The sequence below is a fragment of the Staurois parvus genome, unplaced genomic scaffold (genome assembly GCF_062004578.1).
Source record: "Staurois parvus isolate SC_StPar_1 unplaced genomic scaffold, SC_StPar_1.0 ptg000981l, whole genome shotgun sequence".
Lineage (NCBI taxonomy): Eukaryota > Metazoa > Chordata > Amphibia > Anura > Ranidae > Staurois > Staurois parvus.
The window spans coordinates 449,395-468,302 of NW_028318777.1; the positions used below are offsets into that span (position 1 = coordinate 449,395).

The 18,908-nt window shown below is 41.1% G+C and overlaps 1 protein-coding gene across 1 annotated transcript in view; it reads left to right on the forward strand.

Annotated features, from left to right (window-relative positions):
* Positions 1 to 18,908, forward strand: part of UBE4A (ubiquitination factor E4A) — an 86,607-nt gene that overhangs the window by 21,705 nt on the left and 45,994 nt on the right. Inside the window, exons 4-8 of the mRNA XM_089657318.1 lie at positions 5,300 to 5,412; positions 6,285 to 6,437; positions 11,582 to 11,741; positions 13,369 to 13,571; positions 18,007 to 18,198. Of these exons, the coding sequence (XP_089513444.1) occupies positions 5,300 to 5,412; positions 6,285 to 6,437; positions 11,582 to 11,741; positions 13,369 to 13,571; positions 18,007 to 18,198 (821 nt within the window). The remainder of the gene's footprint in view (positions 1 to 5,299; positions 5,413 to 6,284; positions 6,438 to 11,581; positions 11,742 to 13,368; positions 13,572 to 18,006; positions 18,199 to 18,908) is intronic.

Sequence of the window (18,908 nt, forward strand, 5' to 3'; positions counted from 1 at the left end):
CCCAACCAGGACACTACCTGCATTGAGTTTGCATGTGTTTAAGTTGTCCCTAGTATGTGTATATATTAATGTAATATAAGGGACCTTAGTGTGACGAACGCGGTGCCTGTCCCCTGCCCTTCTCACCAACTCGTGACAAAGGACCAGCCAATCTCACACCGCGCTGTCACTTGCGTAACAATGTCACTCTCTGCTGCACCCTGCACAAAGATTTTCCAGCTTGCCAGCAGCCTGAGAGCGATTGTCATTGGGTTAGTTATTTACACAATTAACCCTACAAACACCAAACTGCCACGAGATAGCTTTGGGCCTATCAACCCTTCACAATGTTAGCAAGAACAAATGTGAACGATAAACGTCTGTAACACACACACTTAACGCAGACAAGCATATTCAGAGGATTATTATCAGTAGCACTCTTCAAGAGACAGGGATTCTTTAGTTTGCATTAAAGGATTTAGAGACCATTTCAACACTTTTCAAAATAGGGTTTGTTACTCAAAAGGTCAAAATGGCACAATTAAAATATTTACAGAAAGGGATGTTAGACATAAAGAGAACAATAAAGCCACAGAAAAATAAAAGAAAGTAGTTAAGAAGGCAGAATACTTGCAATGTCCTGGTTTTAGCAGAGTCCAATTGTCCAAGCAAAAATGTTGCCTTGGCTCTCAAGTCCGTTAAGATGTTTCTTGGTTGATATTAAATGAGAGCTCAATCTTAACAAGCCCTGTCATCCTTTCTTCTATGATATCAAGGTGTGGACAGAGACCAACTGACCAATAATCCGGTTTAAGGGATGGGTGCTAGGAGGTCACCAAATTTATGACCAAGTCCCAACTACAGTTTCATTCTAATATTACAACTTCCAATATGTGCAGGTGGTATTCTAGCAACTGGCAGATTAATATTAAGAATTATATTTCGAACCCAGGGTTACCACACACAGCGTACCTTTTGTCACCATGGAGGGAAGAGACTGCTTTCTCCCCTTTCCTATGTGCTAACATAGTCATGTACAACTTTGATTTGTTCGGTATGATGTTCCCTATTCAAATATATACCTAATATTAATGTGCCCTGTTCCTGTTAAATTCTATGAATTGCATGTGGAATTGTTCCATGTGGAATAGAAGTTTTATGGCATGCTCTGCATTCCTAGAGCTCTAATGGCCTTACAGACAGGGGCGTATTTACCACAAGGCAAACAAGGCATTTGCCTAGGGCGGTATTTTTTCAGTGGGGCAGCATTCCCGCCAGGAAGAAGGGACATATGCGACATGGGGACCAGGTGGGATCTGAAAGAGGCTGCGGACTGCTTGATGGTGTATGCAGAGCCCAACTCTTGTTCCTGGGGATGTCCAGAGCTGTGAAGGTGAGTGTCTTTCTCTTTGTTTGTGTTAGTGGAAGGCTCTCTGGGGTGGGGCTCGGGTGTTGTCAGCCACTGGTGTTGGTCGGTGTCAGGTTCTCTCTCTTCGGGGGGGGGGGGGCATTTGCTTTTTGTGTTGCCTAGGGCAGCAAAAAACCTAAATACGCCACTGCTTATTATTGTTTTACAATAGGGCAGAAGACAGTGTTTTTCATGGTTCCTGGAAACAGACATCCAGCTGTTTACAGCCCTGGACACTGGCATCTATTTGTGTTTTAATTAAGATAAGAGGCTCTTTTGAAGTTCGTTAAAAGTTACAGCTACAAATACCATCATTTGCAAAGGGGTAGGGGGAAGACTAGGAACACTGCTCATGAAACCAAAATGCTGAGACCTTAATAAGATGGCTGTCGCGTACAGCTTCCATGTCTCTATTGCTCCCAATTGTTACACTTAGGTTGTATGCTTCTTATAAACAGAGACTGATGCCAGTGTACAAAACATAAAGTGTGCTCTGTAATACCTGTAATAAATACATAAAAAATATTTTAAAGCTGAACTTCAGATATGGTTTTTATTGCATAGTTACATTTGTCCAGCTTGGACCAGTGTAAGTATGCATATTCCACACCTGTGGGACCACTGTGGAAGCAGAGAAGGATTATAGTAGTCACCACTACTACAGTGATTGCTGCGCTTTATGGGGCTTGTGCTGCCTTCTGCATAGAGAACACAGTGGGTCACTTGCTCAACATGGCCACCTTTCACAGAACACTTTGTATTTTTTTTATCAGTTTTTTTATGGAATTTTTTACCAGGGATAAAAATACAGGTACAAAATAACAATCAAACAGTGAAAAATAACAGCGCAAACTACAACTACCATCCCATTCTCCCCACCCCTCCTCCACAGGCAAGATACAGTTACAAGAAGCTCAGTCAACCATAATGAAACACAGTACACATAGGTGTATCCGTCATGGCCTGTCTCAGTCACCCCAAGGCCAGAGTTAATACATAACTCTAACATGGCAGCCTCGGTAGGCAACTATGCACCCGCCCGCACCTCCCTGAGCACAATGGAGACTGTTGCATGCTCTGGGAACAGAGGGTATGTGCAACCCTCATAGACCAAACAGAAGAAAAACAAACTTAGACATTAGATTGCTCTTTAGTGATCCAGCAGTTTTCAAATTTTTTTTAAACTTCACAGGACAGACACAATTCCCATATGTGGCTTTATAGAGTGGAAGTGGTGAATTAACCAAAAATCTTGCAAAATGCCAGTGATGGTGCCTTAACTTTTTCAATGGAGTATAATAGCCTTTCAAGCCATGAATTGAATATTGAGCAGAGTTTGTGTACTATTCTTTGGAGCCGAACTCTCTACCAGTCCCAGGAGGCACACAGAGATGTGGAGTGGTACGTTTACCATAAAAACCTTTTTAAGAAACCGAGTAACCCCTGACCAGTATTCCTGGATCACAAGACTGTTCCAAATTATATGCATAGAATCAGCAGGGGAATGAGTACATCTCCAAGATTTGGAAGGCACCTCTGGAGTAGAGTACATTCTCTATCATAACTTGTATTTGATATGATGATCCCTGGCAGACACCAGGTGTAGAAATATGCCCTCCTCTCTTTCTCTCTCTATGTGTGTATATATATATATATATATATATATATATATATATATATATGAATTAGGAAGGTCTTTCAGCTCATCAAATGTAAGGAGTATGTTGGAATGTGATATGTCCCCCAAAAGGCCGAACACCCTAACTTGTCCAAATTGGGTCATGATTTTCCAAATAGTGTAATAAATTAAATTGTTTCACCATAATGGGGTAACAGTGACTGTGGTTTGGCACAGGGGCAGAGGATATGATGGATTTGTTGCCACGTTGAAAACTTTGCATGCATAGAAATTATAACATTATGAGGGTGCGCAGTCGTAATTGGTACAGGGCCTTGGAGTCCAGACATGCCTCCTCCAGCAGCGCAGCTGCATTCTCCGCCTCGTGCAGCAACTACTTTTTGTACATCAAACATTAGATCAGATTTGCTAAAGCAGCATGGCTATAGACCATGAGAGAGAACATTAAGTCATCTGCCATACTTACATGCTTGATTCAGGTCTTCCCCTGTTAAATCAGGGAGTGAAGATGGAACTATAGACAGCGCTGTACAGGTGGCATGGAGTCAGGTAAGTGTTTAACGGGGGGGGGGGGGGAGAGGTAGTGGGGCATTTTTTACCTTAATGCAGAGAATTCATTTAGGTAAAAACTATTTAGACTTTAGTACTACTTTATGATTGGTTAAGCCAGCCCCCCTTCCCCCAGTCAGTTGATGGATCCTGGCAATCACTGATGTTGCTCTTTATGTTGTGCAGTGTAGACAGTGCAATGTATACACTGACCTGGGTCTGTAATAACAGCTCTCAAAGTACAGGTAATGAAAGGACAAAAGTAAAAGGTTAACGTTGTCAATATATGTGTTGTCTCTGAATATATTTATAAGGCTGATTCGGATACCCGAATTTGACAGGTACCCATGCCCACTTCTGCTGCGATCACCTAGGCCATTGAATGCGGAAGTTGTCCTCCCTCCCCTTAGTCTCCTAGGTCCCCGAAGACTATGGAACCATTCACAAAGTCAGCGCTACTCACGCATGCTCAGTGGTCACCAGGCAGTGACAGTTTGCAGTTCCAAAGCTGGGAGCCCACTGAGCACTGAAAATGTCAGGAACACAGGACGGCCAGTGAACCCGGCCAGTGTGAGGATACCACGGGATCAACGGACAGGTGAGTGTCTGTTTTTTAAAAGTCAGCAGCTACAGTTTTTGTAGCTGCTGACTTTTATTTTTTTTAATTTTTACTGGAGCTCCTCTTTGATTGCTTGTGGCATAGATTTAACAAGGTGTTGGAAACATTCCTCATATATTTTGGTCCATATTGACAAGCTAGCATCACGCAGTTGCTGCAGATTTGCTGGCTGCATGTCTATGATGCAAATCTTCCCTTCCACCACATTCCAAAGGTGCACAGTTGGGTTGTTTCTTGTTCTTAGCTGAAAGGAATGGCACCCGGTGTGGTGTTCTGCTGCTGTAGCCCATCTTCTTCAAGGTTCGATGTGTTGTGCATTCAGAGATGGTATTCTTCATACCTTGGTTGTAACGTGTGGTTTTTTGAGTTACTATTGCCTTTCTATCATCTCAAACCAGTCTGCCCATTCTCCTCTGACATCATCAAGGCATTTTCGACCACACAACTGCCGCTCAATGGATATTTTCTTTTTTCGGACCATTCTCTGTAAACTCTAGAGATGGTTGTGCATGAAAATCCCAGTAGATCAGCAGTTTTTGAAATGCTCAGACCAGCCTATCTGGCACCAACGACCATGCCATGTTCAAAGTCACTTAAATCCATTTTCTTCCATATTCTGATGTTCAGTTTGAACTTCAGCAAGCCCTGTTTACTGCGTATTGGGTTGTTGCCATGTGACTGGCAGATTAGCAATTTGTGTTACTAAACAATTTAACTGGCAAGTGTATATGCAAGACCATTATATGCTTCTTTTTAAAAGTGCCCCCAAGCTGACCTATTAGTGATCAGATGGGGAAATTGGCACACTCTGCACACTGCTGGAAATCAGGACAGAAGCTCCTTCTGTTCCATCATGCACAGAAAGCCTGGTCCTCTTTTCCAGCAGTGTATTGACTTCCCTGGCTGACAAAGGGTGTTAGTGGACAAATTCCGGTCAGGATGTTTTGGTCCGTAAGGGGACTCTTCCCATTTATTATGGTGACCTGGCTTTGTGCAGCCTGTTTTGTTGCATTGGGTAAACTTTGTATACATATATATATATATATATATATATATATATATATATATATATATATATTGGTGGTTCACATAATCTCTTTTCTAGGTGATCCCAGTATGAAAGGTGGTAATGGAATCCCTCTGCGCTGTGTGTACCTGGAAGAGTTGGGTTCTGAACTGGATGGGCAGGATTGGTTGGACATGGACAATGTTGAACAGGTACAGCACTGTGGAGAATTCTTTATTTCAGATACGTTAGTATAAATGGACGAGGTGTGACAATGTATTTCCCGGAATAGACTGTAAAAAAAAATGTTTGCCTACCAATATACTAGCGGCTGTTGTCACCTTCAAAATATTCCCTTTATGAAGTGACACACTTTTACAGGCGTCTGTGCCACTGCTGGAAACATTGCTAGAATTCATTTTCTGGAATGCTGCGTAGTATCTTTGTCCCAACGCACCGGATGTATGGAGTGTCATCAAATCTGCGTCTTTTTCAGGCATTTCGGGGGGGGGGGGGGGAATAAGGTGGTCAAATTTCGGAATGGATTCACGAGTCAAGAACTTGTGAACGCCTGATGTATCATGTGCAGAGCGAATATGGTGGGTGCTGGCAGGTGGAGGGGAGAGATGTGTGTCTACTTTCCTTCCTTTCTTGCTGTGACCTGGAATGCAACGTGTATGAATTCAATTCCCGATCACTGCTGTCACTTTCCCCAGGTAGAATAGCCAGGGAGCGATGTATTGCAATGCAATCTGCATTGCAATACATCCAGTGGAGCACAAAGGAGACATGTAGGGTCTTTTGGACCCTACATGTCTCATTAAAGAGAACCTGTCAGCAATTAATCTTCACATAAGGGACGTTGTGTCCACTATTTGATGAAAAAAAAAGTTAAGTAAAAATGTTTTTTTCCAAAAAAAATAAAGTTACACCAAAGCACATAACATCCCCCCCTCCCAAAAATAATTTTTTGAGGCCCTCCACATATACACACGTACGAACTGAGGCTAAGCTGATCTGTGAGAGTATTTTTGTGTTTGTGTTATTTTTCCAGATATGTTACCATTTGTTGCATTTATTGTAGGCTCTGTTTACTCGCCTTCTTTTGCCTGAGCCTGGAAAATATATGATTTGTATGACATCTTCTGGAGCACCAAACCTGTCTGCAGAGAGAGATGCTGGAGAAAAACACATCCTTCCCTTCCTGTTTTCCTGTTTCCTGAGAGCCAAAAAGGAGGTGAACATTTAGCCAAGCCATAAGGATTTATTCATCAATCTTTAAGTCTCTCCAAAAGGAGAAAGGACTAATGGGTAAATGCCATTTTTTACATGGCAAGCCTGTCAGTAACTCACCCTTAAACATGTGTGTTTAAAGCATTGCACATGCTCTGCTAACTCATGACATCCAACTGTGGCCAGTTCTGTTTGGCCTACTTTGCCTTATTAGTATATGACTAGTAATTCTGGTCAGCATGCCACACACCACAGAATTGACTTCACTGTAGTACTATGTATGGGTAGGAAGGCTTTATAAGAAACCCAATAGAATACAAATTGGAGAGCTGTCACTTATTACTTGTTTTCCAGGCTGCAGAGCTGCCATTTGTATCCTTCCTTTATTACTTGGAGAGTCTCTGATCATCTGGAACATGCCTGCACACTATTGGTGTGTGAATATGAATTTACATGTTCTGAGACTGTGACATAATACTGAAGCAAGGATAAGGATTGCATCTTCCAAAATAAGTCAACATCGGCAGCCCTTACATTTTTGTTCTGACAGATTGCCTATAAAGTGACTGTCGCTTAAAGAACATCTAAGGCTGCTAGCAGGTAGAAAGTGAAGACTCCTAGATGCAGAAGCTTTCATTGCTCCCTCTATGCTGGAACGGCATTCTGAGTAGGTAAAACTCTGTTACTTGCTAGCAGGGCCAGTGCTAGACTAAACCAGGTACTTGCACCCCCCACCCCCCAAACAAAAATAAAACTTCACCTGTAGTTCTACTTCACCCCTCGTAACACTCATCATCTTTCCCTTCAAATTTTCCATCCTAGCACAAATCCTCCCCCCCAAATCCCTCCTCTTAGCATAATTCCCCACCAATTCCGCATCCTTCCACAAATCCCCCTAAATCCCTCCTCTTAGCACAACCCCCTCCAAATTACACTTCAGAGCACATATCCTTCCTCCCCACCCGAATCCCCCCATCCTAGCATAATCCCCCCTCCTAGCACAAATCCCCCCACCACCCTCCTCTCCTAGCGCAGGTTCCCCCCAATCCCCCATCGTAGTACAATCTCCCCCCCAATCTCTCCTCCTAGCAACAATCCTCTTCCTTCAATTCCCCTACCTAGGACAATTTCCCCCAAATCCCTGCTCTAGCTAAAATTAAAATTACCCCCTCAAAATTACCCTTCCCAGTATAGAAGCTTCCCACCTTACCCAAATCCACCCCTCCCCTTAGCACAAATCCCTCCCAAACCCCGTCCTATCCCTAGCACATATCCCCCCATTCCTTCTCATAGCACAAGTAGCCACCTGATTTATGGAGGATCACTTCACTGACAGGAGAGGAGAGCACGAACCCCAACCCCCCCCCCCCCCCCCGCCTTCCAGCTCTCTTCTGTCATTTCTCCTTTGCAAGTTTCACTGCTCCATGCTCCCTTTGTCCCAGCCAGGAGTACAGGGATGGAGGAAGGTACTCAGTGGCCAGGCATAGCATCCATGGAAAGACCTGCCTAGGGAGGAAACAACTGAAATCTGGGGGGTGTGGCCCATTACAGCAACCCCTAGTTCCAGCCATGGCAGAGAGTAGGGAAACCAGTGGCTGTGGCTGCACCCTAGGTGTCTTCCTAGTTTGCCTAGTGGTAGCTTCCCTGCTTGCCACTCGTATCAGAGATTGCCCACGTTTTCACAGAACACATACATTCTAACTGGTCCATCAATATAATGTGTGCAAAGCGAAAAGGTGGCTGACAAGCTCTGTTACCGCTAGGAAGTGTCAGATTTTTGCCTGATCATACTTGCCAGCAATTCAAACATAGGAGTGAAAATGAGCTGTTACAAGCTATGTGTCTTTACTTTATACCTATAGCAAAACGTGCAGCGCTAATCAGTAAATTAAGGTACAAAATTATTCCAAATGACTAAAAAGACAATGAAGCAGTCATATAATGATTCTAAAATAATATAAACAAATGTTCCGTATTGCAACCAAAAACGTATTGATAGTCTATATATAGTGTTCCCCTTTAAAATCTGCAGTGATGTTCCAAGTAATGTAGAGAGATTGTGTACTCACCAGATGCACAATGTAAATGTGCATTAAGAAAAATCCACAGAAGGCTCCTTTAAGGGTCTGGTCTGGGATGGGATGGGGGAAGATATCCTCCCTCTAGGTGGTTGGTCTGGTCAGGAACACATGTAGATAATCCTCCCTTTGAGTGGGTGGTAGTAACAGGAGCACACTGGGTGAGAAGAAGATCCAGCTGGCCAGAGGTCCCTTTTAAGGGATAGGTGGGTTCAGGTGCCTGGATACAGGATCTCCCTTCTCTGGAATTTTTTGTGTTGCTGGATAAGGCAGGTGCTATGAATAAATAACTCCACCAGGGGGAGTATAGGAAATACTCATAGTGTAGTAGTTAATATCTGTAACTTTTATTAAAGAGTAACCATAAAAACATAGGTAATTCACTCAAATTAATGCAGAGTATGGCAACAGTGTGCAGCATATGAGAAAATGCAGAGTATGACAGCGGTGTGCATTGGACTAACCGTCTTGGCCCCTCCTGATGCATTTCGTGCGCACGCACTTCTGCAAAGGCAGAGGCTGAATGGCGTCATGATCGTGAGGTCGGCTATTTATACGGAAAATGGCGCATGCGCAATGAATCGGCGCCATTTTGCCGTAGACCGACGCGCGATGAATATCCATGCATGACGCCATTTTATCAAAGGTAAAAAGTATCTCACTGAGACGTACATAGCCAAATGCTCATATATAAACGCAAATGATAACAAAATATACCCGAGAAAGGTAATGGTGGTGGCACATGTTATCGTTATTAAAAGGGGGAAAAAGAACAGAGGACTGCCACTATTAATAGTAAAAAACGGCATATTATAAATGAGTCATCATAAAAACAGATATCGATTTACAACTAATAAAATAATAACAGAATTAATTTGATGGTGATAAAAATATCAATTGATTGTTAAATCAATAAATTAATGTTAAAATGATGCATATGATAAAGTAATTTTTGGCAAAAAAACTCCATGGTAAAAGGCAAACGGATATCATGAAGATCATAAATGGTAATGGTGCCGTAAATAAAAAACGAAGGTATAACGAATGTAATAAACAACAAGACAGCCTATCACGAATGTGTACAAACCATTGTATAAGATAAATCGTTCTAATAAAAAAGAATAAAAATAGATTAAATAAAAGTAAATAAATATATAATTAAGGAGGAAAAGGGAGAAGGGTAATTGGTAAGTAAAAAATGAAAGTGTATTGATGGAAGGTGAATGGGTAAAAGACACTCAACTGTTGTTGATGAAGCAATTTACATCAATCTCAACATTGAGTCCTGCTGGATGTAAGGTGCCAAGTCCATAAATGAGCTTCATCTCAAATTGGGAGACTGCTCTAGTTTTGAAAGTCCCTCTCCAATGAGAAGTTACTAAGTCTATGCCCGTAAAATCTTAGGGTTGATGGATCACGATTATGGTGTCGCCTATAATGTAGTGATAGGGAGTGCTCTTTGTATCCTTTATATTATTAACGTGCTCCCGGAGACGATCCCTCAATCCCCTAGTTGTCCTGCCCACGTATTGCGTTTATTATTACTAATAGTGGCAGTCCTCTGTTCTTTTTTCCCCCTTTTAATAATGATAACATGTGCCACCACCATTACCTTTCTCGGGTATATTTTGTTATCATTTCCGTTTATATATGAGCATTTGGCTATGTACCTCTCAGTGAGATACTTTTTACCTTTGATAAAATGGCGTCATGCATGGATATTCATCGCGCGTCTGTCTACGGCAAAATGGCGCCGATTCATTGCGCATGCACCATTTTCCGTATAAATAGCCGACCTCACGATCATGACGCCATTCAGCCTCTGCCTTTGCAGAAGTGCGTGCGCACGAAACGCATCAGGAGGGGCCAAGACGCCGTGACGTTGCGCCGCCGGAGCCACGTGGAGGCCCGGCGGCCATCTTTCTTTCTGGACGGTTAGTCCGATGCACACGGCTGTCATACTCTGCATTTTCTCATATGCTGCACACTGCTGCCATACTCTGCATTAATTTGAGTGAATTTCCTATGTTTTTATGGTTACTCTTTAATAAAAGTTACATATATTAACTACTACACAATGAGTATTTCCTATACTCCCCCTGGTGGAGTTATTTATTCATAGCACCTGCCTTATCCAGCAACACAAAAAATTCCAGAGAAGGGAGATCCTGTATCCAGGCACCTGAACCCACCTATCCCTTAAAGGGACCTCTGGCCAGCTGGATCTTCTTCTCACCCAGTGTGCTCCTGTTACTACCACCCACTCAGAGGGAGGATTATCTACATGTGTTCCTGACTAGACCAACCACCTAGAGGAAGGATATCTTCTCTCATCCCAGACCAGATCCTTAAAGGAGCCTTCTGTGGATTTTTCTTAATGCACATTTACATTGTGCATCTGGTGAGTGCACAATCTCTCTACATTACTTGGAACATCACTGCGGATTTTAAAGGGGAACACTATATATAGACTATCAATACGTTTTTGGTTGCAATACGGAACATTTGTTTATATTATTTTAGAATCATTTTATGACTGCTTCATTGTCTTTTTAGTCATTTGGAATAATTTTGTACCTTAATTTACTGATTAGCGCTGCACGTTTTTCTATGCGTTTTCCACAAGGCTTTATTTGCTTTCCTTGAGTGTCTAGCTGCTTACCCATAAGAGCGCTCACTTTTATTGCTTTCGTATTCTTTACTTTATACCTGATTGCAGTTTTATTTTTATTTTTTTAAGTGAAGGAGTCACTTTTTGCAATGCTACATAGCACTCCAGTGAAGTTATTTCCTTTTGGAGAGACTTATTTACATTTCCTTGGGGGCACTCTCCCTGCTTGTACTTAGCTGCTCAGTGAAGTTATTTCTTGCTCATCATTTTTGCATGATGCTTTCACCTTGTAACGTATTTCCTTTTATACTTTCCAAGATGATACAGTACCATTGGTATATGCTCTGCCTATAAGATGCTAATTGATGCTAAAAGAGTTGGTTTCTTCCCTACCAAACATAACCTGGCCAATGTGTTATTTCCTGCATCTTTGCTACTATCTTTTACTTGTCTGTACAGGTCACTAAGGTACCAGAGAATCTGCTGCCATATGCTGTGCGTTGCAAGGCTCTGACTGTTTCAAATGCACGTACTCTTCTACTAACCCCAGAGATCTATCAGGGACAAGATGTTCCAGCGCAAGTGGTAGACTTGATGCTTGAGGGGTTACAAGGGGCAAGTGAGTACTAATGTCTGTAAAAAAGCATACAGATATAAAAAAAAATAGATGCATGCATGGTTTTATTGTGCATCTGTGTTAAATCCTAACTTTTGCAATAAATTCAAATATGAAAATCAGCACAAGGGACTATATTTATAGTCAATGGGATGTGTTCCTTGTTCTGCTGGATCGTGCTTTTGCTGAAAATTTTCTTCTCCAATTCTCACCTACACCTGCCACCATAAACTTACAATGCGGCCAGGATTAAGAAAAGGAGCTGTCATATGCTGTCATCAAGAGTGCCGACTACGCCCCTGGCGCAGGTTCATCTGCTTTTTTAACCCCTGCCGCAATCTTCCGCTGTTAATGGGTGTTTACAGAGCTGAAGGAACTGTCATATTATTTGGAAGGGTTCTGGCTATGCTCCTGTCCCAGGTCTGTCAGCTCTATTAGCTCCCACCGCATCGGGAGTTTGTGACGGGTAGGGAGGAATTGAAGGAAGATTTCAGCTAATGCAGGAGCCAACAGCCCAAGAGACACATCCTTGTGAGTATAAGTAATGTCCTTTGTGCTGATTTTTTGTCTTTTCATTTGTAACTAAACTTAGGTCCCTTTCACATGAAGGGTGTGATCAGGTCAGCCTGTCAGTTTTTCAGGTGGAACTGATCGGACCCTCCATTCACCATTCACCCCTATGGACCACCGGGTGTAAATGGACTTGTGTCTGTGTACACCTGCCTACCTCCAATCCGGTCTGCTAAAAAAAAAACCGTAAGGGGATCAGTGTCCGCTCTACATAAACTGAATGGACACAAACCTTTCATCCACCTGCTCTGCTCTGATCAGCGGGGGATCAGTGGACAGATCTCCTGCTGATCATAATGGAAAGGGGCCTTAGGCTTTAAGAATGTCATTTATATTTTCATTCTGGTTATAGTGCATTGCAATAATATGGGTTAGTAAATTTTGTTTCAGATTTTTGGGGTGGATGGTTAGTCTTAGGGATGTATTAAAGTATATTCACAGCCAAACCTTTTTTTTTTAAAGTTTGGATCGAATAGGAAAGGGTTAAAGCCTCTGTGAGTTTAATTTCTTTTGCTGTTTGTGTCTCAGTGGGGAAATTCCCCTTTACTTCCTTTGCTAGTGATGAAACAGGAAGTGAGAGGAAATGTCTACAAAGTGAGGGGGAATTCCCCTCTGACTGTTGTGAGGTGTCCCCATTGGAAGATTTTGTTGTGGTGACAAATTTTGAAATGCCCATCACTTTCTGTCCTAATGACAAATAGAAAATCACCAGAATCTCCCCAGCTGGTTGACAGGTAGCAAAAAAAACAACTTGACAGAGGTTCTAATTCTTTACTACTTCGATCCAAAACTTTACTTTTCATTCATGCACTACTTATAAATGTTTTCACACGACTTTCACCCATTATTCATATTTTTTCTTTTTTTATTCAATCAGAAATGTGTAAATCCTAAGTGAATGTTGTGTGAATCTTTTTAGCACATTTAGAAACTGATCCCTTAGTGTTGTGTTTACAGTGATATAACATGGAGTTTATTCGTGAAGAAATGATTATTTTCACTTCTTAACCAGATTGTAAGGTGAACAATCTTTGCTTTCATGTCCAAAACTTTCCTTCAGACTTTGAAGAGGTCGTAGAATTCTTAGAGGAAATCACAGAGGCACTTGTGGCAGATGAAGACGTACGCTCCTTCAGTGAAGTTTTCCTACCTGTGTTTGATGTTATTCTGGAACGTGTAAGGGACTTGGATTTATGTCTGATGCTTCTTTACACCTATCTGGACATACTTCTATACTGTACCAAGCAAAAAGACATTGCAAAGGTGAGCAAAACAAAGCCTAATGTAAGCATACTAAGGCACATATCCTTCTCTGCTTTGCTAATTTCATTAGAAGGAATTTCTAAGGATTTCCTTCTTAGGGTCCTTCTTTTCCAGTCATATCCCATTCTAGCAAGAGATCCTCCTGGGTACTTCGGCATCAAGCTTCAACTGCTTTAATTTGTAAGGCTGCAATCTGGTCATCTGTCCACACAATTATTATGTTTTATTGGGTAGATGTACTCTCCTCCACAGACTCCAGTTATGGGGGGAAGCTTCAGCAGGTGGCTCTGTAGTGGGGTTTACACTGTTCTGTTTTGGCCTTTTTTGCCATTGTGCTGTGTTGCTCCCCCCTCATGTTCAGTGCTTTGGGACATCTAAAGTAGTCATGACTATAAAGAAACTTTGTGTCCTGTGATGTATAATTAAGAAATGAGGATTTTTGGTTTACATTTAAAATCCTTTTTCTTGGAGTACTCTTTGTATGGTTCCTCACTCCTTGCAACAACATTGTTCTGTGCGGGAAGGGATTATGCCTGGGAAGGGAAACTTATTTATTTATTTATTTTTTTGGGCCAGTGTCCTTTCACCTGCAGGTGTCAGCATTAGTCAGCCAAGTAGTCATGAATATGAAGATACCGTGTCCTGTGTTGTACTCCAAGAAAGGAGTTTTACAAGTTAATAAAATCTATTTTTTTTCTGCAAATATGAGAGCATTCATTACTTTTTTTTTTTTGCAAGACGTGAACTTAGCTTTTAAAGTGTAACTAAACCCACAGCAGTAAAACCAGTCTGTATATGCAGTAATGCATGCTTGTTATACTCACTGTGGAACCTAAGGGGTTAATCCTCTGCATTGTGTAAAAAGACTGTTTGATCTTGACTTCTCTGATCCTCCTCTTATCTCATGATAACATACTTTGTGTGGAGACACTCTGCACATGCTCAGTTAGGTGTGTATTGCTAGAGAGATTTGTTTGTCTGGTTTTTTTTTTTTGGGTGTATATGATCAGCACAGGGCCAATCAGCACTATGCAGACAGAGGTCAGGGGTCTGCATCCTACTAGAGCAGAAAAAAAACTCCTCCTACAAGCTTTAACCAGTGCTCTACTGAACACTGATAGAAATTACAAGACAGCTCTAACTGCTGATGGAAAAAGGCATATAGCAGTTTATATTTACTAAACTTTTTATATACCTTTTTCCATCAGGCAGGAGTTTACAGACTTTAAAGTGTTGCTAAACCCATGACCCTGCATTCACTGTATCTGGTCTCCCACAGTACACAGGACATGGAAATGTAATTGTTTATATTTACTAAAATAATTGCATTGCCATGTCCTGTGTACTGTGGTAGACAAGATATAGTGAATGCAGGATCCTGGGTTTAGTAACACTTTAAAGTCTGTAAACTCCTACCTGCATGCAATTTGTCAATATCAGTGACTTTTATAGCTTTAGAACATCTTTTGCTACTGAAATATGTCTTTCCACATAAATGTTCTCTGTTGTTGTTGCAATAGTTATGCTGCATGACTGAGAGTCTTTATAAAATATTAAAGAGCAAACCGAAAGTGTACAAGCATCCTGTTAAACCTTAAAGTAGGGGCCTCAAAACTTTCTAAACAAAGGGCCAGTTTACTGTCCTTAAGGCTTTAGAGGGGCCAGAGTAGCCAGCGGCAGTAGAAAATGCTCCAACATCGGTGAATGTAAAGCAATTACATAGTACCTGTAGTTAGTAGAAGGAGGAATAGTGTATTTGTCATGTTTACCATTATCATCAAAAGTGAAAGTAAAAGAAAATCCCACATTTTTCATTGTTCCCGGAACAGTAATGGGGGAACTCTTCCAATGGGATCACTAGTTCTAGTGACCTTGGTGACAACAATCAAGGATAATCCTCAATTTGGAGGTATTTCTTCCCACTTCCTGTTTTTGGCTATGGGGCAGGAAGTGAAGGGAAATCTCCCCAATGGGACACAGCAAACAAAAAAAAAGCCTGGCAGGGGTTATAATCCTCCCTTCAATCTATCCAAAATGAAAAAAATGAGTTTTGTCCTTAGTTCTGCTTTAATTAAAACTAGTAAAGACTGGTACTCACAAATGTTCTTTACAAATTTGATTTGTCTCACACAGTGTGCACAATTATTAGGCAAGTGCGTATTTGGAGGAAACCATCTTTTTTTTGCATATTGTCCAACTCTAAGCTGTATAAACTTGAATGCTTATTGGATTTAAGCATATTAGGTGATGTGTATTTGTGAAATGAGGGAGGGTGTGGCCTAAGGAGATAAACACCCTATATAAAGGTGTGCATAAATATTAGGCAGCTTCTTTTCCTCAGGCAAAATGGGCCAAGAAAGATTTAACTGACTCTGAAAAGTCAAAAATTGTAAAATCAGAGAGATGGAGCACTCTTGAAATTGCTAAGATATTGGGGCGTGATCAAACCATCAAACGTTTTGTTGCAAATAGTCAACAGGTTCGCAAGAAATGCGTTGAGAAAAAAAGATACAAATTAACTGTCAAAGATTTCAGAAGAGTCAAACGTGAAGCTATCAGGAACCTATTATCCTCCAGTGCTGTCATATTCCAGAACTGCAACCTACCTGGAGTGCCCAGAAGTACAAGGTGTTCAGTGCCCAGAGACATGGCCAAGGTAAGGCAGGTTGAAACCCGACCACCACTGGACAAGACACATTTGAGTTGAAACTTCAAGCCTGGGCCAAGAAATATCTGAAGACAGAGATTTCAAAGGTTTTATGGACTGATGAGATGAGAGTGATTCTTGACGGACCAAATGGATGGGCCCGTGGCTGGACCAATATCTGGATCAGTATCTGGCACAGAGCTCCACTTCGACTCAGATGCCAGCATGGTGGAGGTGGAGTACTGCTATGGGCTGGCATTATTAAAGATGAGCTAGTTGGACCTTTTTTGAGTTAAGGATGGACTCAAAATCAACTCCCGAACCTACTGCTAGTTCTTAGAAGACACTTTCTCCAAGCAGTGGTACAGGAAAAAGTCTGCATCTTTCAAAAAGACCATGCAGGATAATTTTCCATCACATGCATCAAAGTACTCCACTGTGTGGCTAGCCAGTAAAGGCCTTAAAGATGAAAGAATAATGACATGGCCCCCTTCCTTACTTGACCTAAACCTTATTATAAACTTGTGGGCTCTTCTTAAATGGGAGATTTATGGTGAAGGAAAACAGTACACCTCTCTAAACAGTGTCTGGGAGGCTGTGGTTGCTGCTGCACAAAAAGTTGATCGTCAACAGATCAACAAACTGACAGACTCCATAAATGGAAGGCTTATGACTGTTATTGAAAAGAAGGGTAGCTATATTGGTCACTGATTTTTTATTTTTTTTTAATATCAGAAATGTTTATTTGTAAATTTTGAGTGTTTGTTATTCTCACTTTAACAGATGAAAATAAGAGATGGGAAAGTTTTTTAGTTTTTTATTTAATTGCATAATAATTCTGCACACTATTAGCTGACCAATAATTCTGCACACATAGTTATTTACCTAAGAAAGCCAAAACTTTTACTTTCTTAAATATTCAGGTTTGAGGTTTATTACCATTTTGGATTGGCCGAGAGCACTGTAGTTCAATAATTATTATACAGTGTTTATATAGCGCCAAAAAGTTTGCTCAGCGAATTAATGAAATTAATCCTCAAAAATACAAATTGCCTAATAATTGTGCACACAGTGTATAAAATAACATCAAGGACAAGACCTGCTCAACCCTCGCTGCATAGAAGAAATCCTTATAGTAAATCCTGTTAGACAGCATATATCCACTGTTCCTAGCATACATCACCACTGATGCATTTAAAGGGCAGACCTTTTTCACCAGAGCTGATTTTCTGGGACCCACTGAGCCAAAGTCCCAGCCTTTGAAACAAGCCATTGTCAGGTTTGCAGGGCTGTAGTGTGAGAGGAAGTAGCAGTAAAAGGAGCCAATCAGCTTACGTGAAGATGAGAAGCATGCTGGTAGGAGGAGAAAGCAGATTGACAGAGAGATGGAATAATCACTGTGCTGCTTCTACTTTCACTGTCCAGTCACAGACTGGGGCAGGTCCAGGGCAACCTGGCATCAGAGTAAGTTTGTTAAATGAAGTTGGCCACCAGACTGGGGACAGCTACCAGAATAAAAAATGTGCCATGGGGGAAATCTTTGGATTCAAGTTGACTATTGCAACCAAAAGCTTGTTTTATTACTTTTGGTTGAAGTTCTGTTTTAAATCAGCTTACAGTTTCATTGCCCTAGTAATTTTGTTTATTGAAAACATGGTAATATAGGTAAGAATTTCCATTACAGTAATATAATAACTTCTGTGATGACAGATGGCCACTGTAACACTGAAAGAGTTGGCTTCTGTTGTGGTTTCCTTGCCTAAAGAAACATTTTTTTTCTTTATATAGGTTTTTGTGAAACACATTCAACCTCAAGATCCATCAAATGGGCATCAATACCAAAAAACATTGCTGGGTGAAATTCTTAGCATTTCCTGTCTATTACGTACCCCTGGTGTGGTAGAAAATCATGGATATTTTTTAAACCCATCACGTTCCAGCCCACAGGAGATAAAGGTTCAAGAATCAAATATCCACCAGGTAAATCAGTCCTTTCAGAACCCAAGTTACTAAAGTTTGCCAAGCTATTTTTCTTCTTTTCATATACCAGCTCAGATAAAATGCACAGGGGACACAAGCATTCTGTACATTCACATCCTAGCTACTGCCTGGTGACTAAGGAACCCTTGGTCAAGAAATAGTTATCATACCTAAGTTTGAAGGAATGCGAGTTTCATATTTCTGCTCAAATGTTCCAAGAATAAGATGGATGTGGAATAGGATATAGAAGATCTGATAATCCTGAATTTCAAGTTGAATTTACAAGAAATAATTTTTAACAAGGTTAAGTGGCTTTTCTTTTCATTTTAGATGAACAGAGGTGCAAAGGACACCTTTTACCAGTTCAGCAGATGGTTGTGCCTAAACTTATTTCTATGCTCACTGGACTTATGTGTTTGCAAAGTCTCAGTGTCAAAACCTGTACCCATAATCGAACAAGCATCAGTATTATGGGAGGGGTGTTTCCTCATTTTGCAACCTCTTCTGAAACCATTTTCCCTGTGCTGAAGATCATTTTGGCTATCAGTATAGCAGGGTCCACATGCTTACTGGTTAGGAAAAACGGCTTGCATGGCTCAGAAGGAAAAATTATTCTATATACAGTTAGGTCCATATATATTTGGACACAGGCACAATTTTAGTTTTTTCAGGTATTTACCAAAACATATTCAAGCTTTAGTTATGTAATG